General features: G+C 37.7%; 1 protein-coding gene across 1 annotated transcript in view; it reads right to left on the bottom strand.

Moving 5' to 3' along the window:
* asic2 (acid-sensing (proton-gated) ion channel 2) overlaps positions 1-24,525 on the bottom strand; it is a 287,152-nt gene that overhangs the window by 112,465 nt on the left and 150,162 nt on the right. Inside the window, exon 2 of the mRNA XM_034055630.3 lies at positions 2,598-2,748. Coding sequence (XP_033911521.2) covers positions 2,598-2,748 — 151 coding nt within the window. The remainder of the gene's footprint in view (positions 1-2,597; positions 2,749-24,525) is intronic.

Genomic DNA, 24,525 nt, shown 5'->3' on the forward strand with positions numbered 1-24,525 from the left:
CGGCTGCATTATGGAGGATTGTACGCGTCTGCCAGCTGACTGTGCCTGCATCCAGGAGCTGTGTTGTAAACATAGACGCAGTTCCATTGAACACTATTGTGTAAACTGGTACATACAAACCTGTAAAACCGAAATGTTTTTTTTTTTCTAAAAGTAATATAAAAAAAGAATATATAACATATGTTTCATATTAGGCACATAAGTTAACTGTCATTTCAGTTTGTTGTATGCATCTGAGTGCAGCTTGCCGTATTCCAATCAAAATGACTACTTTCAAGATTAAATATTTCCTTTTGATATATTCCCAGTTGTATTTGTGGAACAAAACAAATGATTGTTGTCTCCCAGGTACATTGAAAAATAAGTAACTAGGGTTTCACTGAGTTGGCATCTTGACAAATCCACACTCATAGCAATCTGTCTCTTAGTCAGTCTACAAACAAAGAAAGGCTTGATTTAAAAAATAAAAAACACGTATGCTAGGAGGAGGAGGAGGCGTGTCTTGTTTGCTGCAGTTACAAAAAAATAGAATATCTTACTTATATAAAAAAAAAAGACTATTGTAATGCATGGGTCACATTGACCCACGTGGTGGTTCTAGGTATAACTGTTTATAACTTTATCATTTATGCGATTCTGGCTAGCAAACACCATGAGGATATTTAATTCATATATTTAGGAAAAGTAAAAAACAGACATACACATACGAACTACAATGGAAGAATTAACATTTTAAATGCAAAATGGGTCAAACTGATCCGCATTGCTGTTCTAGTGTTAAAGACTGGATTAAATTGAAAATATGCACCAAAATGTTTTAAAAATGTCGTTTTACAACCTATACTTTAAAAAAAAAAAAAATCCTGGTTATTTAATTAAACTTAATTTTATTATTTTTTTATTCTTTTTATTTAGTGTTCCTAATTATTTAGGTCAGTAACCCGGATGTCAGCAAGCTACCGACCTCTGGAGGACAAAGGCCAGCCCTGCAGATGTCTGCTTTTGAGCTCACTGGTGCCTGGCCAGCAGGATTCGCTGTAGCGCAATAAGGAGAAACAGTCCTGCCGGTTTTGCCTTCCTAGCCCACGGGAGCACCAGAGCCAATGTGACGCACCCTTCGGAATTCTCAGCGAAGACCGGCCTACTTCGCACAACCAGGACGCAAAGCTCTGCTGTATGACTCACCCTGCACGCCACACAGCTGCGCTTCTGCCAGGTGGCCATCTTTATTTTAATATTAGCACTTGTACTGACAGTGTTAAACTAACCAGACCTGATTACATTTGAGGGCTGAGCTTGTTACATTGTGACAGGGTCTACTGATCTAAACTTGAGCAGATATTTTACACCATGTTATTCCAACTTGCTTCTGAAGCAGAACAGCGAGGATGCAGAGTCCAGGTTTACCCAGTGGAGTAGGGCAGCAGTGTGGAGTAGTGGTTAGGGCTCTGGACTCTTGACTGGAGGGTTGTGGGTTCAATCCCCGGTTGGGGACACTGCTGCTGTACCCTTGAGCAAGGTACTTTACCTAGATTGCTCCAGTAAAAATCCAACTGTATAAATGGGTAATTGTATGTAAAAAAAATAATGTAATATCTTGTAACAATTGTAAGTCGCCCTGGATAAGGGCGTCTGCTAAGAAATAAATAATAATAATAATAATTCCCCAGGGGTGATTTGTGAACCAATTTTCTGACATAACCACATACAGTACAAATCACCCAAGGGCCATGAAATAAACAGGGTTATACATGTTGCCACTGTTAAGATAATTAAAATAGATACCCAAATCTCTGTAGTCTGTTTTAAAAATTAAACCTAATAAATATAAGAAAACAGGTATAATGCAGTCAGATAAATAACTGCAGACACATGCTAATCTGGACCAGTTGGGACCTGATCACATTAGTGATTAGTTCAGGGTACAGTTATAATCTCTACCATGTCCATATTAAACGTTATTTTAAACCATATTTATAACTTTATTTTCAAGAAATAACTATATTGATATTCTGTTATCATCAAAGCTTCACTTTTCCACTCTGTGGTCTTTTTTTTTGTACCAATAATAAACTGTTTTGTTGTATGTTTAGGTAATGAAGAGAATAGGCAGTGTCATGTGATTCCTAAAAGAAATCCAACTAAGAACATTTTTTGAAAAGTTAAGATAATGGAATCCACAATATGAATAAGTGATATCTACGAAAATAAAATAATTATAATAAACCCCCACCCACCCCACTTTCATCACAACAGACACTATAAGCAACATGAGTCAAAGCTTTAAACGAATGCATAACCTGCAGATCCGTTTACAACATGTTACAACATTTTAAAATAAAAAAATAATAATAATAATAATAATACAAAAATGTTGTGTGGCAGATTATTGTCTTAGGTGTGTGGAAATAGGAATATTTTGGGAATTGGTCCCTTGGGATTTACTCGTGGCCCACCGGTTGGGACTTTCCAGAACACAATGTATTATAGCCTTGACCCTAGAAGTCTTCCTGTCTTCTAAATTAATACCCAGTCTAAGCCTTCACTCTCTATGTGTTTGTAGCCTTGTAAAGTGTATAATAAACAGGCACTCTTACCAGTTTCACCCCATACAGGAAGGTACTCGTCTTGTTGAATATCTAACATGATCTCTAGGCCATTCCCTGTGCCTCCTTTCATTGTGGTGTGTGGGGTCTTGCCCTCTTGTCCTGAGTTGAACATGTAGCACTTTCCGTATCTTGTAAACACCTGAAAGAAAGCATGAAATATGGATTTTAGTTGAGGTAACAAGACGTCCCAGTTTAGCCAGCAAAGTCCTGGTTTCCTATCAAAGGTCCCAGTGTCATTTCTCAAAATCAAAGTCCCAGTTTTCAGCCACTTCGTGTAGCGCAACACACTCTAAATACTATTTTTTTTAAATAACGTAAACAACCACTTCCTATATAAGGTTATTATTACATTTCTTATCAGACGCCCTTATCCAGGGCGACTTACAATTATTACAAGATATCACATTATTTTTAGATACAATTACCCATTTATACAGCTGGGTTTTTACTGGAGCAATCTAGGTAAAGTACCTTGCTCAAGGGTACAACAGCAGTGTCCCCCCCCCCCCGGGCTTGAACCCACAACCCTCCGGTCAGGAGTCCAGCACCCTAACCACTACTCCACACTGCTGCCCTAATGAAGGTTAATCAAAAATACATGCTTATTCCTCAGTGCATCATTTTCAATATGAATCAACAATTATGCAATCGGTCATTTCGTAGCTGCTCAGAACAGCAAGAGGTTGCAAGCATCTGAATCCACCAGGTTAAACCACATGAACAACATCAATAAATAGAACCATCCTGACGCAGTGAGTAAAAAAACAAAGACAAATGACAAAACGTAAATGTATTTAACAACGATCTACATAGGATGACCACCCGTCCCTAATTGGACAGGACAGTCCCGAAATATAAAGATCAAGTCCCGGTCCCGGCCTTAATGTCTCCGGGACGGCATTTGTCCCGAATTCGTAGACATAGTGCAATCTTACAGTTTAGCGCCACAGTCAAACCATAGCATATCTGTTTATAGCGCATCGTAGCAGTGCCCCTGGCGTAATATTTTGCAATGCCGTACACTCACTCGACATTTAAAACAATAAAAAAAATGTATATATATATCCAGGCGCGCCGCCAGAAATCTTTCACATGGTACGCACTACTGAATCACACCGGCATCTCATCTCATGCCGATAACGCCTCAACATGCTGTAAAGTGTTTCAGTCAGAGTGCTACATTTCTGTTCTTTCCTGAGTTTCTCTTTTTCAAAATGAATCAACACGCGCGCTGCCATCGAGACAGAACAGCAACTACTACAGTGACAGCCAAATAGTCCACAACAATAAAAGCTACAAATAAACCTATTTGAAATACAGATTTAAAGGAAAAACTAGTTCGCAAATATTTTATACTGGTTCCATTTCTAATCATTTTACTCTCACAATCACTACAACTAAAACAGTAAAACAGTAAAAAAAAAAAAAAAAATAATGTAAATATACCCCAGCATAAGAAATGGCAGGTGTCCCGTTTTTGCATTTTGAAAAGGTGGTCACCCTAGATCTACATATTATTATTATTATTATTATTATTATTATTATTATTATTATTATTATTATTATTATTATTATGTATTAATAAACTCAGTATAAAAGCAGCAATACCTATATAACACAATATGACTACTTAAAGTAATTTGCCACAAATTATACACCCAGGAATGTGTTGAAATTAGCTAGCTGCTTTAAAAAAAATAATTAATACTAAGAGTGAGAGGATGGCTATTTTAAATAACCATTAAATAGCCTATATTTAAATGGTTTAATTAGTCTCATCAATTATTTAACAATGTGTCCCGGTTTTGAGCTTTGAAAATCTGGTCACCCTAATGTTAGTGTCTCAGTGGAGTTGTACCAGTACTGCTTCATTTAGAAATACTAAAATAAATTGAATATGACTCGATACAAAATTCACAGTCAATTTTTTTTTTTTTGTAATTTATTAAGTTTCTTTTAGTAATTTTAAATATATGATGACACATAAACCCATTTTATTTGTAGCTCTTTCTATATTTAAATTTTAAATGGAACAAAACTGACCCCTTTTCATAATAAAAATAATTTATTTTAAAATATGAAAATTATTTTTGTGATCTAGGAAAAGCATTACATATATATTACAGATGATAAATGAATAATCAATACTTAAATTCATATTTACATATACCTATATCACAAAGGCTCTCATTAATCCAAACCATTCTGGACTCCAGTTTAGAGTAGTGATGACAGCATGGTTCAGATTATAGGTCAATTCGGATTTTAGAGAGTCTCGTGTATAGCATATGGGTCACCCATATGGGAAAATGCCAAATCACTTGAAATCTCACCTTCATGTTCAATCTTATACACGTTCCTGGGTGACTGTTTAAAACATGTGTCCATTACCCTTCTATGCATTCTACTTCATCAGAAACTAGACCTTGCTGAGTCTCTAATCCTGATAGTTATGTAAAGCTAGTTTCAGATACTGGCACTCGCTACACCTTCAAGTAAAACGTTGCAAGCCATTCAATTTGAAACTCCTCTGTGGCTGAGTAAATTAAGACCCACAATGCATGTAGTTTGCTTCAGCTGCCAGCCTGCCAAGCTCATCATATTCTTTGATTTATATTCCTCAGGGTGAACCGAATAAGAGAAAACAAAACATGTTGCTGTCCTTCTATGTGACTGCTTCCAACAACCTTTGAATTGCAGCCAATCAAAAAGCCCCAAATAATCCCAAACTTCATCAGGATGAAACTAGATTTATTATTTATTTTTTGCAAACTAATCATGTTTATGAAGGCTGCAATATAAATACACACAACCTTTATGACAAATCCAAACAGTAGAGAAATGTATCATAATAATTCTGAAGTGCATCAAAAGGTCTTCCGTTATTATCACAGGAATACCCACAATGTTCTGCACACATTATCCCTCACATATATATGGTCTTTCTGAATTGTAGACACCCTTTAAACATTAGATGTTCTCATCCCAACGCAATATACTTAGTCACACACGTAGTAGCGTCCAGGTTATTGTTTTATGTAACCCAGTATTACGATCGGTATTTCTCCCTCACAAGGTAACCCATTCCATATTCTCATCACTTTGGCCACTTTATTTCCAGCTGTGTCTGTCTGGACCATCGGGTCTCTATTGGCTAGTGTTAACTTTGTCAACTTCTTTTAACAATTTAAAGACTTCAATAAAGTCCCTCCTTAAAAAAAAAAAAAAAAAACGCAGCTGGGATTCACAGGAGGTCTCCAGTCAAATTACTGACCAGTGCTGGTCCTGAACATGGGATCAATGCGGTATGGCTGCTGGCAAAATTGGCCCTGCCGGGTTTTGAACCCAGGAGCGCCTGTGTAATAGACATCCTCTTTAACCAACTAAGCCACAGCACAGCAACCAATGTTTCTTTTTTCATTTTTAAAAAACTCTGTTGTTAAATGCACCCTTGCCTGTGAGAATAGCTTTTTCTTATTTTTACTTTAGCATTTAGAAGTGGGACCAGTAACAATTACTGTAGATTTTTATATAATTGCCCATGTAAAAGCTGTTACTCGTAAGATATACCAAGTCATTATAGCAGCCATTATTTGAAAGCATGCCCAAGAACTGGAGCAAACAGTTAGAAATTGGATGCAGGGCTTGTGTGAGCAAATCATCCACCTTTATTTGGATTAGGAAGAACCAATCTGCATGCATATGTCGTTTTTATTTTTTTAAATATCGTCTTAAATCAGACCTAAATCTTTTTACTAGAAACTAATGATTATGACACTTAAACTACAATATTTCAGTTTTCTTTCTGTTCTGTGCTAATATAAGCTCCAGCCTGCCATGTTCCTACTTACACAAAAGTAATCAAATATTGACTGGGGTTCAATGGAATACTGCACCCTGTGGCTTGAAAACGTGACTGACGAGGGCTTTATTTTTCATTTTAAATCCTGATATCTGGTACTACACTGGGTTAAAGTATCTATTTGAAAGCCACGTTTCAGGTATTACACTTCCTTGGTCATTTTAGCTGGAGAGTGAAATTATCCCAGCTGCTTCCCCTGTTGACTGACTCAGCCAGTAACATGCTTTGACCCAGAAGATGCTGCTTAAGGTAAGAAGTGAAGCAGCAGCACATTTAATTGACTAAAGAATGGAGAACTTTCTTTAACAAAGTATAATACCTGAAATCGTGATTTTGAATGAAAATACAGACTTGCTTCAACATGTGTTTCTTTTTAGATCTGTACTTTTGCAACTTATGTGGCAAATTTAAGTCCATAACATGTACAGGGAACATTAACAGCAGTTTTTCTCTTTTGAGAAAATGTTGTAATGGTTGGGCTGATAAGTTGATATTGACCTGCTGGTTAGGGAAGAAGGTTCCCTACTGGCACATAGAAATGGGTTACATTTCATTGATAATGTTTGAATTTCTAGAGAAAAGCCTTTTGAAAAACATTTTGCAGAACTTTAAGCTTCCTCTTGTTTTGTCTTTTTAAATAGCCTTGAATGGAGAAACCAAATAAAAGGTTTACAGTTTAATAAAATATAACAATGTACTTACGAATGTAATCTATGAAAATGAGTTTTCAATCACAGACATCATAAAGCTTTCACTTTGCCTTTCACTGCCCCTTTACAGAATGATCTCATGCTCTGTAAACCGAGATCCAAGAATAGTCTTTAATCTTGCCTGCTAATTTCACACATAAATCTGCTTTCTTTTTATCCATAAGCAATTGAGTTTTATAGTTGAAGAGATACTTACAGGTATTTCATCATGTTCCTCACAGTCATAAAAATGCATTTTATTCTTTATTTATCATGACTTTTCTTTAATCGCTTTAATAAAGGATTAGCAAAATGTCGTAGTATCCAGCTCATAAACTTTACAGATGCAAACTATTAGTGAGAATGGTAGGCTGGCAAATATGTGAAAGGCTGTATAAAATCAAGAGTTTATTGGACAATAGTCAAATGCAATCTGAAATGTCTAAGAAGGCTAGGCGTTTGTGTTCAGTGCGTAAGGCAGGTCCGGATTAACCCATCACTGGGCCCTAGGCAAGCATACACATGCAGGGTCCCTACCCCTGAACAAACAGCCACACACACATACATACACACACCTCTATATACATTATAGCCTTTAAAACTAGTCCTCCACCCTTAATTCTCAGTTTGAAGTTATTATGAACGACTGAATGAATCTGACAGAAAATTAAACTGTAGGGGGTATGCTAAATACATTTCAGAATAAAACCGGAAAAAAATGAAGAGTATGTTAAATCCTTTTCTCAAGAGCAGAGAAATCGCCAATGTTTTGGCATACAAGTAAGTTTTGGTGTTAGGGCAGCAGTGTGGAGTAGTGGTTAGGGCTCTGGACTCTTGACCGGAGGGTTGTGGGTTCAATCTCAGGTGAGGGACACTGCTGCTGTATCCTTGAGCAAGGTACTTTACCTAGATTACTCCAATAAAAACCAAAGTGTATAAATGGGTAATTGTATGTAAAAATAATGTGATATCTTGTAACAATTGTAAGTCGCCCTGGATAAGGGCGTCTGCTATGAAATAAATAATTATAATAATACATATGGTAGATGTCTGTACCCTGTAGAATTCTGTACCCTTGATGATTCCACACCGACACAGCTGCATTTTTTCAAAGATTGATGGATGTATTTACATGTAATACAATGAAAATGTGTTTTAAAAGAAAAAAAAACTTGTATAAGGCTACTTTAATCAAGGGTTTCATGTATTGAACAATGCAGGAAGGCTGAATGTATATCTAGAAAATCAGTGGTGTTAAATGTGCTATTTTATTTTGCCATATAATTAGTTTTGTCTTGTTTACAATATTTGCTGCAAGCTGCAGCAGAACTCAATAGAGAACACAACGGGGCTCGGGCACAGAAATATTGCGAGTGCACGTCCAGCAATCTTTTAAAAACTGCATCTGCACAAGCATGGAATTATGTGGGGATACAGAATTATATGGGGTAATGTTACAGAAATCTGCATAACACCTATCGGAACAATTTGATTTTGAGATACATGCCTCGATTCAGTGAGTGAAGTTTTTCTAGTCAAATCTGTATATGTAAAAAACAAAAACAAAAAAAAAAAAAACACAAGTTTGGGCCCTCCCTTAATTTCGGGCCCTAGGCACATGCCCTATGCATTAATCCGGCCCTGGCGTAAGGGTCCCATTTTTCAAATGAAGCACAAAAACAAAAAGATACATTGCTGACGGCAATCCAAAATGGTTGTATTTTAATTAGAATGAGAGAGAATATGACATGCTACATGACAGTACGAAGACTTTTAACCTCATCTCTCCAAAAATAGATAGAAACTGCAACAGCAGTGCATCACACAACTCTGCCCGGTCGAATGCAGCCAAGCAAGCGTCTTATCCACCATGCAAAAGAGGCCTGTCTGCATTCATAGTTATAGAGCTTTAACATCATCTCATTTTAACGACAGAGGACAGAATCCATGCATCATAGCACTCCCCCCTAGTGATCAGCTGCAGCCAATCTATGGGATCCAAGTCACTGCAGCAATGTAAACGAGTGGAGGCCAGGTGTGAACCAACAACCCCACACTTCGCTAGCGAACATCTTTACCAGTATACAAAAGTCAGGCTTGTCTTCATTCATGGTTATAGAGCTTTTAACCTCATATAATCTCACCAACAGGGGGTGGAATTTGTAAAGTCAGTGCTTCACACAACACTGCCTGTTATGCATGGGATATGAAGTTATTTTTGGATTCGGTTACACAAGTACAATGGCATGTGAGAGTTCTGATGGTATTTTCTAATGAATGATAATAGGGTATTCCACTGTGTATTCTGCACCAACAAAACAATGTCTTTCAATTTGGTTTCCCTTTGTGTGTGTGTGTGTCTGTGAAAGAAAAATCAAGCATGAATGACATTTCAATTGTGTGCTAACAAAGATAAATACTGTTGTGTGTGTATGTGTGTGTGTTTAATGTATTCAAAACAAAGTATTATTGGATACACTCAAAGATGCATTGACTACTGTGTATTGTAAATCTCCCATTGCATTATTTAATGTGTGCTTACAATGATATCAGCAACATAAGGAATTACATCTTCACAATCACAGAATTAGTACAAGAAGTACATGGAAATCTTATTTTTTCAATTCTCACATATAAATACAGCACTAGCCAACACGTCAGTTGTAACCAGTCCAATTCTCTGTTTTGATGCATGTTAGTGTAACATGTTGTTGTTAGTTCTGTTTTATGCACAAATCATACACCACCCTAACCCCCAAGTTCCAATAAGGACCGGCCCACTCCTTCATTTGCATACCAGCACTGTCCTGAATCGCCTGCTATTTACACATTACTGCCACCCAACACTCCATGTCTATCAATATGAATAATCTACATTTACACTTCAGATCAGGGTTGCAGCTTTGTCATACTCTGTGCATAATTCTAATATCTAGTTTATGTAGAGACTGCTTACAATCAAACTGGTAAATATAATCACCATAATCTAAAACAGGGAAAATAGTAGCTGTCACTAACTTCAACCTGCTAGATTGAGGGTAAAAAAAAGCATTCTTGTTCCTAAAAAGAAAACCTAATTTGAAGTCCTAATTTTAACACCAGATTACAGGAGTTGATTTATGAGTACGGTTTCTTACAAAGGTTGCAGTGACCCTCTTCTGACCTGCAGTAAACACACATTCTTGCCCTGCTCGTCAATACATTGTGTCTTTACCGATTTACTGAAGGAAGTTGTGAAAGGTAATTGTTTTGTAACAGTACAAACAGCTGAAATCACTTGTTGTCCACACATCCGCATCGGTAAAGACACAGTGTATTGATGAGCAGGGCAAGAATGTGTGTTTATTGCAGGTCAGAAGAGGGTGATTGCAACCTTTGTAAGAAACCATATCCATGAATCAACTCCTGTAATCTGTCGGCTCAAGTGTTGAAATGTAAAAACAATATAAATAAGAGAAGACGGGCAGGTCGCCCTGGATAAGGGCGTCTGCTAAGAAATAAATAATGCAGTATATTGATGGACTTCACAGTGCTGGGCAGGATGACAGTGTTTCTTTTCATATAAACTGAATACACTAGCATTTATAATAATAATAATCATAATATCTTTATTTTTATATAGCGCCTTTCAAAGTGGACCACCATCTCAAAGCTCTATACAGAGGTAGGCTGTGAACTGTGCATTATATGCAGAGTCACTTACAATAGGACATTGATTTAACATCTATTCCGCAGGATGGAGCACAAGGAGATTAAGTGACTTGCTCTGGGTCACACAGTGAGTCAGTCTGGCAGAGGTGGGATTTGAACCGTGACCTTCTGGTTACAAGCCCTGGACTTTAACCACTGGACCACACTGCCTCCTAAATCATAGCCTCTCTTCTTGATTCTGTGGACTCCCTGGTGTTATCAGTTATTTCCCAGACGAGAGATCTCTTGGACCAGCGTTTTAATTCAAGACACTGATGATCAGTGCCTTTTGAGCACTGATTGTCTCCACTCCATCAAGCATGCTCAGAGTGAAGCCTTCAGAAAGTGATCAGACAAAGGACAAGTTATTGCTGCTCAGGCTATTTTTTTCTTAACAATTGTTTGTGACACTGGGACTGATTTAAAAGCAATTTGTAATTGGGCTTTTTCATTTCAATCAGCAGTGGTTAAAATTGATCTGAAATATGGAGCTCTCAGCCCCAGTTAGGATTATGGGTTAGTGGGATCCTCAAGTGACACACCTGGTAAAGGCACAACCATGTGGTGTACAGGGTGAGTCACACAGTCAAGGCAGCGCGTGTTTGCGTCTTGGCAGTGCGGAGTTGCCAGTCTTCATTGGGGATTCCACAAGGAGCATTGTCTCTGATGGTGGTGAAAGTTACAGATAATAGTCCACTACAAAGGGAAAAATATGTTGGCAGAACATAAGTGCTGGGAAACAATATGCTGTCAGGGAAATATTGGAGTTTGTACAAAAACTTTCTACTTACAAGTGATTTTAGTGATAGATTAAATTTTAAATTGCAGACTGAACCGGCAGGAGCTGCAGTTTGATACTGAAACAAGATGAGATTGAGTTTTATAGACTGGTTTCATGGTATGTGTTTTTAAATCATGAATTATATCCTGTATACCTGATTGTATTTTCTATGAGTTGTAACCTATCTGCTGTTACAGACAAAGTGCTTGCACCGCAGTTGACTACATTTGCAATAAATACATATAACATGTTCAGCTCTGCTCCAGAAGCCATACACCAGGAGCATGATGACTACTGGGTTTCTACAGCAAACTGTGATTATTCATTGTGCCTGCGTGGCAGTCAAATGATGCATATCCTCCGGAAACTCTACCACATGAATACCATTTTCACACACAATCCCCTTATACTCCACAACTGTAATTAATATCAAACCTCTCCCATTTATTAATTCTGCCCAAGGGAATGCATGCTGCTGTATAAGTAATGACACCTCCCAATGGTAACTCCTGTCTTAGCTGGTGTATAAATATTGAAATGATCCACTGCTTGAAGAGCCATTAGTTCAACAAGAAATCAGCGGTTTGACTTACAAGAAAGCTGTTCAACTGATGAGAGGTTTTTAAAGAAAGAGAAAAAATGTTTGCATTTTAGTAATTGACCAACTTGGTTAGAAAACAGTTTTCTGTTGAATTGTATATTCATGACACCATATATAATATACTAGGGTTTCAAGCCCAGTTGAGGAAAAGGGTTAAGTTAACCTAAACAAAATGATTCCCAATAAGCAGTATGGTATGGTTATGAAAAATCAGTTATTGTAACGTATTAACTTCTTATTTGCATTCACTTTGTATATTGCTTTGTGTTCTACTCCTCACGTCGTGGTGACTTTTTAAAAAGTTTAAAGAACCCCTGTGACCTCTCATATCTAACCTCCAAGTATACCAGGTACACCAGTGTAACCTTTAACCTGCCCCCCCCCCCGCAACAATCTGCCTCGATCATAGATGCAAGAAATACCACATTGAACAAATATGATATTTCATACCAAGTTGCACCCATAAATGAATGTAAGGAACTTATTTTTTGTTTGTTTGTTTAAAAAAAAGTGTTATAAAACATATTTTAACTTGCTAGTTCTCATTTTTATCTTGAGATGCAAAGTATTCAGTTCATTTAAAACTTATAAAGGTCTATCTAATACAGTATTTATAAAGCACAGTCAACTACTTGTATTGATCAGTTTCAGTATGTATAGTTTCTTTTCTCCTGTTGTCTAAGCAATCCAATAATAAGTATTAAAGCATGGCACCCTTCTGTAGCTCAGCTCAGTAAACAGGATTTTGTGCTGGCAGGGCATGCCAGTAACCACACCTTATTGATTCTCTAAGGGACAGCTGTAATGGATTTTGCTGGTTTCTGTGAAATCGGTGATAATAGTGGCGTGCATTTTAGCAGCTTCCTGTGCCCCTACTTATACAATTATGTAATTTTGTCCCTTTTTTCCTGGCTGAAGAGGTTTCATTCTTTTCACCTGTCCTCATAGCTGATGTCATTGCGTTTTTCATTATTATTCACTATGGGAAATAGCTAACCCAAGTGTTGTTCTCCTCCACTGACAAGGCTCCACTGGCAGGATTTTGATTACTGGTTACTGGTCTTGATCCCCCTGATATGACTGATGCTATGGAATCAGATAGGATCTGTGCTAATAGAAGGCCATTAATCTTCCTAAAAGATCAGTATCCTGGCTTCATGACTTTTCTTTGTTTTCAGTTTCCTTGCTTACCAGGCAGCAATAACAACTAAATTTCCAAATCCCTTTATGGGGGATATCAAGATATTTATTAAGCAAGTACTCTGAGTGGAATAAATATATGTCCTTAATCCCAGGCCTTGCAAACCAGCAAGGGGTTGATTTTCAAAAGTTCTTAAATGATAAGTGTTAATCAACAAATCGGTATGTAGCATTGCTTTTGGCATTTTCAAGCAGTCGTTATGCCTATTTTGTTATTAAATAATCATGCTAATGTGATTTCCAAAATTATGTTGATTTACGAAATAATGTTACTATCTTAACAAGCAGTGTTTCTTGCGACTTTCTTTTGTTTGCATTGAAATTTAAAAGGAAATCCATGTAATTGTTATAATTTATCAGGAGTTAATTTGCAGTTGGAAAAGGAGGGTTTTAATTAACAAAAAGGTATATCTCACCTTGAAACAGTATTTAAGTTTTTGGTGTTAAAAAAAGTAGAATAAACAAACTACAGTGTGTCTTTGCTGGGAGTGGCAGCAGTTACAGCAGCAGTAGCAGCAAATGTAATTTTAGAGCTTGAGAGCGAGATTGCAAAAAATGTTGTTGCATCCAAAGTTTGATATCAGTTATACAATTAGTAAGCACGGAAACAGCCACTTCAATGTCAGGTTTAGTTTACAAGTAAATCTGAGTGTCATCAGTGTAGAGATGGGAATTCACGCCATGAAGTCTAAGAATTTGACCAAGTGGGAACATACAGTATATACTAAGTAAAAAAGGCCACAACATGGAGCCTTTGGGAACCCCCGAGGAAACCATCCTAATAGCAGACCTAAACCCACCCAGAGAGACTAAAACTTTCTTTCAGAGAAATAAGAGCTCAACCAACTAAGGACAGTGGCAGAAATGCCAAATAAGCTCTCTAACCGAGCAAGTAGAATATGCTGGATAGCCTAGATGGACTTTATGCAGTAACAAGTGACTGACTTGACGGATCTTAGACGGGATCTGGTAGCTGATGAAAACTGGCATAAAATTGCGCTCTTGTCTACACCTACCGGACAGCCATGTTTTCCTACGCTTGCCATGTTTGCTATTAATACGTTGGCTTTGCCAAACAGTACTGCAGAATTAGAACACATTTATTTATTAGAACACAACCCTCTTGTCAAGAGTCCAGAGCCCTAACCACTACTCCACACTGCTGCCCTACTACTCCACACTGCTGCCCTGGACTAAATGGCATGACAATTTATTCCTTGGGTTAGGTGGAAGTCAGCCATCTAGAAAAGGGGCAGAGCTACGGTACCCAAACTTAATGACCCGGGCGGGAATCGGCTTGGCATCCGCGGTTTGGAGGAGCAGATGCGCTCGTTGAACTAGGGGTCATGAGTAGGGGTATATAGGGGTCGTAGTGTAAGCAATTTGTTCTTTTGTAAATGGTTAGATAAAGACCTAAAAAGAGAACCCTGTGTTTTGCTGAGACCGTGTTTGTTTTGTGTTTGTTCATGTTTCATAACTGTTTGTCTGTTTCTATACTCATAACACGGTCCGGAACTGTATGTTTGTAATCTGTGTTTAGTGTGGGTGCGTTAAAAGACTGGACTTTTGGTTATGGGTCAAACCCTGGGATTGCAAATACTGAGTGATACACGCTGCTGTATCACTCCGTCATTATTATTCACGGGTGTTCGCCATAAGGCTCTGGGCATTGTTAAAATATCAATAAACACCCTTGCACCTGGAATCGTTGTCTTTCTGTATTGCACTCACCTGTGTTCACTTACCACTCCGTCACAGGCCACAAATGAAATCATTAACAAAGACACTCAATGACAACTAATATCTCTAAGAGTTTCTTTAGCTTATTTCTTTCAGTAATAATTGAACCAGTGAATAGCCGTGCTGGTCCACATACAAGATGTATGAGCAAGTTTTTTTTATGGTGATCTCTTTTTAATTAGACCAGCTAGAATATGTATAAAAACCTGCAATGTTTTTTTTAATTTTTTTTTAATTTTTATTGAATAGAGGTGGTATTAAGGTCCTCCATAGTTAAGATTAATGAATAGACTCCAAAGTATTGACCTTCAGACATACTACTGTGTTAAGCATAACACATATTTTAGCAATTATGTATGTCAATATAAATGCACTGTGACAGTAGCAATGACGCACAGAATCACGTATAGAATCTTACATTTATTTTAATAATGTGTTGGAACCCATCAGTGCTGTCAATGCAGTATTAATCTTTACAATTCTTAAACATGACTAGTCATTTTGTAGCTCTTATACCTACTGTACTATTTGTACTGTAATGTAATGTACCGTGTCAGAGATTAGATTCGGGGCAGCAGTGTGGAGTAGTGGTTAGGGCTCTGGACTCTTGACCAGAGGGTTGTGGGTTCAATCCCAGGTGGTGGACAATGCTGCTGTACCCTTGAGCAAGGTACTTTACCTAGATTGCTCCAATAAAAACCCAACTGTATAAATGGGTAATTGTATGTAAAAATAATGTGATATCTTGTAACAATTGTAAGTCGTCCTGGATAAGGGCGTCTGCTAATAAATAAATAATAATAATAATACTAGGTCCTAGCTTTCTTGGGAAGCTATACTTTTTTCGCTTGTGATATTTGTAAGAAAACACACTCCACTAACGTGTAAAAGTAGTAAAAAAAAAGGTATAGTTTATTGTAGTAATAGAATACAAACAGAGCAGCTAGCTCGAGTCTCAGTAGGATGTACACCTGTGCTCCAGACACTGGGTTGAGCCATTATTTATACATGAGAGAGCTTCATCCCTCAAGCACAAGGCATGTGCAGCATTTCAAATACAAACAATGTCCATATATGGTTATTAATAAGTAATTTAATTAATTTCTACATACGTGGCTCTCAAAAATATTTTAAGCAGATAAAATGCAGATAATATACTGTGAGAGTTGGCATGGCTCCAGCTGTTTTTGTCCTTGCACGATAAGTTTTTGATGATGTTATGTCTGTGGGATTCTGTGAGGTTTGGTCTCCGCTTATCTTATGCCCTTGACAGCAAGCCCACAATAGACAATAAAAAGACACAAAATACAAAAATCCTACACTTACAGGTTTTATATAAATCTTTTATTGTGCAGTATACACTTTAAAATAATCTTACAATATCTATACAAGTTTTAACACTAGAACGACTGCGTTTATAGGCATACCTAGAACAACCATGACTGGTCAATTGTACTGCCGTATTTAAAAACAACATAAATATTATAATGAAAGGACAAACAATTGAATATAGGTCATAGTTTTATTAATCTACACAACAGTGATGTGCTTATATACAGACATATTACGTAAAGCGCAACCTCAAAAAACAGTAAAATAAGTGAGTTTATATTGCCTACATAACAAAGCACATATACGCAACAAAGCTTTGCATTTATACACAGGCATGCTATAATCGAAATGACATGAATAAACAAACATTTGAACAGAATGGGCTTCATTTACAATTGTTTAGAAAGTCTAAGTGCTGGCACAAATCACACAGATCCTGCGTTTTTCAAAATATGCAGTGCACTTACCGCAGACTGACTTTGTGCATTTGGCATAGCTATCAACAGTAACCCAGGCTTCTGGCACCAAATGCTCCATGGGCATTTACTAGTGCAATGAAAGCTTCTAATTCCTCCAAGAGCATTTACCAGGAATCATCTTGTAGTTGTCGTGGGCTTCTGCTTCAGTGCAGCGTTGTATGTGGTGAAGCGTATGCATGTCAATCAGTAGGTGAAAAGCACTCAATGCGCTCTCATCAATGTTGCATTTTGCATATGACGTGGGCCCTGGAACTTCCCTCAAAATATTATGTTCACCCCTTTTACCTGCAGCTTCAACACTATGATTTATATTGTTCCAAAGAGTGCCATCATTACCAGCCTCTTGAGTGCCAGGTGGTGCTGGCACTACCGCTGGAGAAGCAGCTGCCTCGGGTGAAGTAGAGGATGGATCAGGGGCAGGGGCTGATGCAGGTGCAGGTGAAGTGATTGGCATCCTTGCAGGGGCTGCCAGAGGATTGCTTCTTCTTCCACGGGATCTCCTGCGCCCTCGGTGTCACTGCTGCTGGAAGATTCATCTTCGCAAACCCAGTGTGCTTCAGAGCCAGATTCGCCAGTCTCTGCTGCATCAGAATTGTTGTTTGGTAAACTTTGCAATAATTCCAAACACGGCTTTGCTGTCTTGTGTCTTCGCAATCCATTTTCAATGTGTATTAGGGTAACAATGAATTTCTTATAGAAACGAGTGACTTAGAAAAGAACAAGGCGCAAACAAACAAAAAAAAAATATTTACATTTAAATAGAATTCACCTAAAGCAGGTGCTATACTCAGCTCCAACACTGAGGTTATTACTGGGCTTCAAACTATCCCCAGGTCTTAACAAAAGGAAGGCAGCCCCAGACTGAACCAAACTGCCAGTATATACTGTATCTGTGCAGGCAGGCAAACCCCTCCCCTAGACTGAACCAACTACATAGATGGTTAAAGAAAAATAAACCAAACATTTTATAATCATAAATAAATACAAACATATTCAAAAAATCAATCAAAACATAATCAATGAATACATAAATAAACATTAACAAGCACATGCATTAAACACTACAGCTTTAAAAAAGCAGAGGGATACTTAATTAAAATCAGCTACCTCCTCTTTACATTCTCAATGGTACTGCCCTGACTACAGGAAGTCAGTACCCAGGGAAGTTATTAAACGATTCCCTCAACAAGATGGCTGTTTCCCAACTTCCTGTAACAAAATGGAGGACCTCACCACCACACCCCACTCCAGGTAGACCAAACCATGTATACAAACAAATGCATAATAAAATCATTTTGGTTTCTTTTTAAAAGGTTATATTAGCAATAGTTACTGTAATGCATTGTCTTGGAAGTGTGCACCCTTCCAGTACGACTACGTGTACAGAACATTTCCTTAAACTTTGTTTTGTTTTTCAGGACCGTCCCAGCTGCAGGCCTATGGACCCTCATAACAGGTAAGTGAAAAGTTATTATTATTTTTTTCTCTCTTGTTAGACACAGACAATACAGTATATAAACAATTAAAGAAAAGTCTTTGCAGTCCTTTGCAAGATCCACAAGGTGAGGGCCTAACCTTCACACAGTGCTCAAGACAATGACAAACAACAAAGTACTGGTGAAATGGTGGTTTATTTATAATCCAAATTCTGATGACAACAGTAAAGAATAATGAGAACCGGCACTACAGCTCAGTTAAATCCACGGGTTCAGTCCCGAAACAATAAACACGGTATTTAAACACACACAGTTAACACAAACACGGTCACAAGTCCAAAGTGAGTGCTGTAGTGCTCATGGTGAAAACACAATTTATCGTGAAGTGCATTGTTGTCCGTGTTTTGTGCTGGCCTGTAGCGACAGCTCCGGATCATGTTAGCTGTCTAATAACAACAAGCAAGTAGATTTTAGTCAAGACAAAACACTTTCATTGCACAACTACAATTACGTTCTCATTCTCTTCTGGTTCAACGTTAACCATACAAAGGAACAGATCACCTTGTACGTCCCCTTATGTACCGTCAATCACACCCCCTTGGTTAACGATTGCAACCGCTCCTCCAATCCGCGGCTGCCACATAGCTTTCCTTCTGGGTCGATGACTTGGTGTACCGTAGCTCCCCCCCTTTCTAGATGGCCGACTTCTAACTAACCCTGGGAATGAATTGTCTGGCCATCCAGTCCAGGGCACTCTGTTCCCTTTACACAGCGCCCTCACATGTTGGGAGGGAGATTTATCACCAAGAATCATTCTGTCTGTCACACTTGTATAGTAAGCAGAGTGAGACAGACAGCCTGGCTCCATGAACTGTCAAGGCTGATTGATAGGCTACCAGGAGGCTCATTGAAACAATAGAAATGTCAGAAGACCTCTTACTTGAGGAATGCAGATTGATATAATCAATGTTTAAGTACATGGTGGCAAGTCCCAACTGAAATACAAATAAAACCCCAATATTTAATTGTTATAATATGTTTTATATGTATCGGTCAATTTGACCACTCCTGGTCGGAATAGGTATGACAGTATTTTATCTTGCTAATTTTTGCATGTTGTCAGGGTAATTATTACATGTATTAAGCATATTTGTGCATATGTGCCATTGTGCATATTTTGTGTTTATATTGTCTATTGTTGTATTATGATTTAAATGTTTATTTGTTGTGGCAAAGTGCCTGCCCCTGTGTGTATTTTGTGTGTTATGTGTTGCGTGCGTGTGTTAATGTTGGTGTATAGTCATTGGTACACGGGATGTAAACGGGTCTGTGTTTCACGTGTATTTAAAAAGTGTAGATTTGTATTTAGGCACGAGGAGAGCACAAATCACTTCATGTGCTGGTTAAATGTAATATGTGAGCACGGGGTTGCACGTAATGAATTCACGTGCTGGGATTCAAGTGAATAATTAATTAGTAATTGAATCCCAGCACAACAGTATATATAGGTGCACGTAGCACTCAGTCGGGGTTGGGTGTTCGGAAGAGGAGAACGGGTGAGAGAGAGAGGAGTAATTAAAAGTAAAAACGTGCAAGATAAGTGTTTGTTCTCACCGCGTTTGTTTGTCTGTCCGTGCACCGTTTGTTTAGTGTCAGTCGTTTTGTCTGTCTGTTTATTTTGGCGTCAAGTGCCGTGTCCTGTTTTGTATTCCGTTGTTTAAACCTTTTATTTTGTTATTAAACGCTGAGTGCAGCCATTGCACTCGGCTCATCATCACAACCACCGTCTCTGTGTATTCCTTTCTGGTCTGACGCCACCCACTCTGGCCGTCTTTGTGACATGTGCACTGGTGTTTTAAATCGGCAGGGAAGGGTTAATTGCCTTCCCTGCCAAATCACTTCACGTGCAGAATGTGCCTTAGCCCAGTTGAATGATTAAAAGCAACTGAGCTCAGGCACAGCTGTGTAAAAGGCAGGAACCTCTGTCTGGGTTGGGTTGTTCAGGGGAGGAACATAAGTAAAAAGATCTAAGCAACTTAAACAATTGTTACTCGTGCTGGATTTGGACCAGCACAATGCGTGTTTGTTTACAGTGTTTGTTTGTCTCTGTTTATTGTGTTTTAGTCTTTTATTTAATTAAATAAGCGTGCATCAGCACTTCAGCCCGCAGCATCGGTGTCTGTCTATTTCCTGGTCTGACGTCACCACCAAGGCATCCGTGTGACACTGGTATAAGCTTTCTGACTGCTTCTCATTTTATTCCGGAAAAACCTCACACTGTTGTTGTGACTGCTGAATTATTAGGTAAGGTGGTATTGAGTTCTTATTATTCGATGTATACATGTTCAAACATTTATTAAAAAGCATTAGAAACCTCCATGCATTCCAAGACATCTTATTTTGCATAAAAAACAACATGCAAGTGTTCATGTGAACAGAATTATATGCCTGCTTTTCTTTTAATACTATAGTGGAAACACCCATCAACCATCCATAAGGATGACACACTTTGGGCTCAACACTCAGCAATTATAAAACGTTGTCACAGCAATGTAACAGTGTCACAAGGCTGTCTGAGTGGTGACACATCAGACCCAGAAGACACACAGACAGACAGTAGTGGTGAGTGAAACTGAGACGCAATGGTAGCGTTCAGAAGGTTTATTGCAAAATAAAAAGGTTTTAAACACAAAACAGAACACGGCACTTGAGCCAAAATAAACAGATAAACAAAACGGACTAGACAGACAAACACGGTGAGCAGATATTTTATCTATTCTTTTTAACTTTAACTTTACCTCCGTCTCCAATCCCGTTCTCCACTCACCGAACACCCAACCCTGAGTGAATGAAACGTGCATCTATATATACTGTTGTGCTGGGATTCAATTACTAATTAATTATTCACTTGAATCCCAGCACGTGAATTAATTACGTGCAACCTCGTGCTTAAATACAATTACATCTTAAATAACTCGTGCTGCACACACCCATTTATATCCCGTGCAGCCATCTCTATACACCAACATTTACACACAACACGTAACATACAACATATAACACACACATGCACACAGGGGCGGGGCACATTGCCACAAACAGTTATTACAAACAGATATGTCCTTCCTTCTAAGTTTCATGTAGCAGATATAGGCTACCTTAGCTGTGCTCAGAGTTGGGCACATTACTGAAAAAAGTAACTTATTATTCCTTATTCGTTTCTTCAGAAAAAAAAACAAACTACTATAATGTCCTTACTTACTACTTAATAAAAAAAGTAGTGTGTTATATTACTTGTTATAGCTCTTGTTTTGTCCTGCGAAACAGTTGCGACTGTTGTTAATTTTTTAACTATACGTCTGATAATTAATTTAGTAAATGTGTCAAAGATGTTTTACATTTTTTATAGTATAAATACATTTCATTTTTCATATAAACATAATGTACTGTATATTTCCTGACTTTCAATAATTTAGCATTATGAAGAGAAATCATATAAACATTAGAATTCAATAACACCACAAATAGCAAATCAACAATAGCAAAAAAAAGTATTTAGAAAAACGATAAAGCAGGAAACGTAATGCAATAAATGTGGACACCACTGTAAGCAAGCAAGCAAGCAAACAAATAAGTGGTACATACAGTCAAGTAAGCCTCCTCTCAATCTTGTCCTGTTAAACTTCAAAATACATGATGCTAGATGTGTTTCATGTGTGATGGTTTTGAAGTGAATCAACAAAACTGGCATGTTGGGACACAATTTGTTTTGCTCCTAGTGCCTAGCCTTATTCAATGACAAGGCTGAGAAAGACTGATTTGATTGCCTCACGGCTTATTATTGCCGTGAGACATCCCGGAAGAGAGATCGCTCTAGTGCACTGGGGTTTGAGATCTGTCCTCTAAATCACTGCAGGAAAAAGAAAACAACATAACACATGCTCTAGCTTTTTTGTTCCGTACCACATCATGGATCGTTATTGTTGCGTTACCTGTTTAACGATGTGGGCAACAATCCTGACAGCATCAGTGCACTAGAGCGGCCATTTTGAAAAGAACTTTGAAACAGACTTTAGAGTTAAAGTGTAAAACACTTTAAGGATGTTAACAATGAAAATAAAAATGACAGGTACATTATTTAAACAGTTGTAGCAACACGTGGGGAAGTGTAACACTTTTTTTCTGAACCCTGCTACTTAATCTTTAAGTAGCGAGTTACCCCAGCTCAGGCTGTGCTTGACTAAAGTTGCTAAAAGTCAAGTTAATTAACTATATATTTAAACACAAAGTCTGCTGTCTCCATTTTACAGTTGGGATTTCAATTACCAGTATGGTAGGGATGTTCAAAATATTTATTTAGGCACAGATTTAAACGTGTACGTGTAGTTGCTACATGACTATAACGTAATCCAGGGGTGGCCAAAGTTGTAACTTCCAGTCCTGGTCTTTGTCCCAGCCCTGGTATAAATTGTTTAATTGAACCAATTAAACCTTCATCCAGACCCTAAAGTAGTTAATTATATCATTTTGCCTGTTAAACATGGAGTGGAATGGCCCTCCTGGGCTGTAATTGCACACCCCTACAGTAATCTATATGCTTTACATATATTTTGTCATATATTTTTACATATATTTTTTTCTGTGCTGTAGATGTTGATCAAGTTACTTTTCTGCTGTTTGTTCTGGTGCATTTTTCTGCAGTATTTTTATTTCACATTTTATTATCTTTTTGTAATGTCACATTCAGTTCTATGGATAATACAAAATGACACAATAGCGACAAAGGTGCTTTACCCTGCAGAAAAACATTAAGGCTGCATCTCTTCAACTGCTTATCACAGCTTCAGTTTTAATATAGCCCATCCATCACTCAGAGCTGGCAAATCAATTTTTTTTTTGCTCATATCTAGTCACTAAAGTGCTACTCAAACAAGCTGGTCTGTATTAATGTGATTGTGGCTTACAAAACAATCCCATTATTTCTCCACATGCACATTCATTCAGTACTGTATATCGGTCTCAAATGTGTAGTTTTAAAAGAAACATTATTTTTACTTTAAAACATGCTCTCTGGTACTACACTAAGGTTAAATAAATATTTTGCAGGCCTTGCTTTCAAAGCTTTACAGTTCCCTGGTTATTTCACCTAGAGATTGAAATTGTCCCCAGCCAGTCTGGGCTTTATGTAATCCCAGGTGGGGGACACTGCTGCTGTACACTTGAGCAAGGTACTTTACCTAGATTGCTCCAGTAAAAAACTGTATAAATGGGCAAATGTATGTAAATAAAATAATAATGCGATATGTGTATCATGTGATATCTTGTAACAATTGTAAGTCACCCTGGATAACTGTGTCTGCTAAGAAATAAATAAGAAGAAGAAGAAGAAGAAGAAGAAGAAGAAGAAGAAGAAGAAGAAGAAGAATACTGTGTGTTTCTTTGAAAACTGCATATTTGAGACATACTGTATGTAGCTACTGGAAGTGCAAAACAGGCAAGATCTCTGTAACTATTTTGTTAGCTTTGTTATTTTAAGGAAGCAATGGAAAAAACATTTCAGGATATTAGAGTGCCGATATCTAATGGAAAGCAACTTCTCACTGCTGTATTAAACTTTGCAAGGTGAACAAAGCCTTTTCAGAGGTCACTACTTTTAAAATAAGTCTTCTGTCTCATTGCACTCTTGAATGAGCACTCATGTAGAAAATTACTGTTCCATTCTACCCATACACAGCAGTGTTGTCAGCAAGTACTATCTGTCAGTAAAAAAAAAAATCCCTTGGCACTTAACCCTTTCAGGACCAAGCATTTTTCAGTGGGATGCTCACCCAGGACCAGGTGTTTTTTGGCTGTAATTGACTCTCTTCCTATAAAAAAATCACAAAAAATCTATTTTTTACAGTAGCATCTTGGAAATGGTGTCCTTTTTTCAGAACACTCTGGGAAACATTATAAAGTACTTCACAAACCATACAAACTTTGCTTCTTTTTTTCCAACACTATTTATTCATTTATTTATTTATTTATTTACTGTGTTTGGGCAGTTTCACCTGAGTGATTGCAATGACATAATGCACATTTATTCTCAGGGTCTTTATGTAAGCAA

Source organism: Acipenser ruthenus, chromosome 33 (genome assembly GCF_902713425.1).
Source record: "Acipenser ruthenus chromosome 33, fAciRut3.2 maternal haplotype, whole genome shotgun sequence".
NCBI classification, from domain to species: domain Eukaryota; kingdom Metazoa; phylum Chordata; class Actinopteri; order Acipenseriformes; family Acipenseridae; genus Acipenser; species Acipenser ruthenus.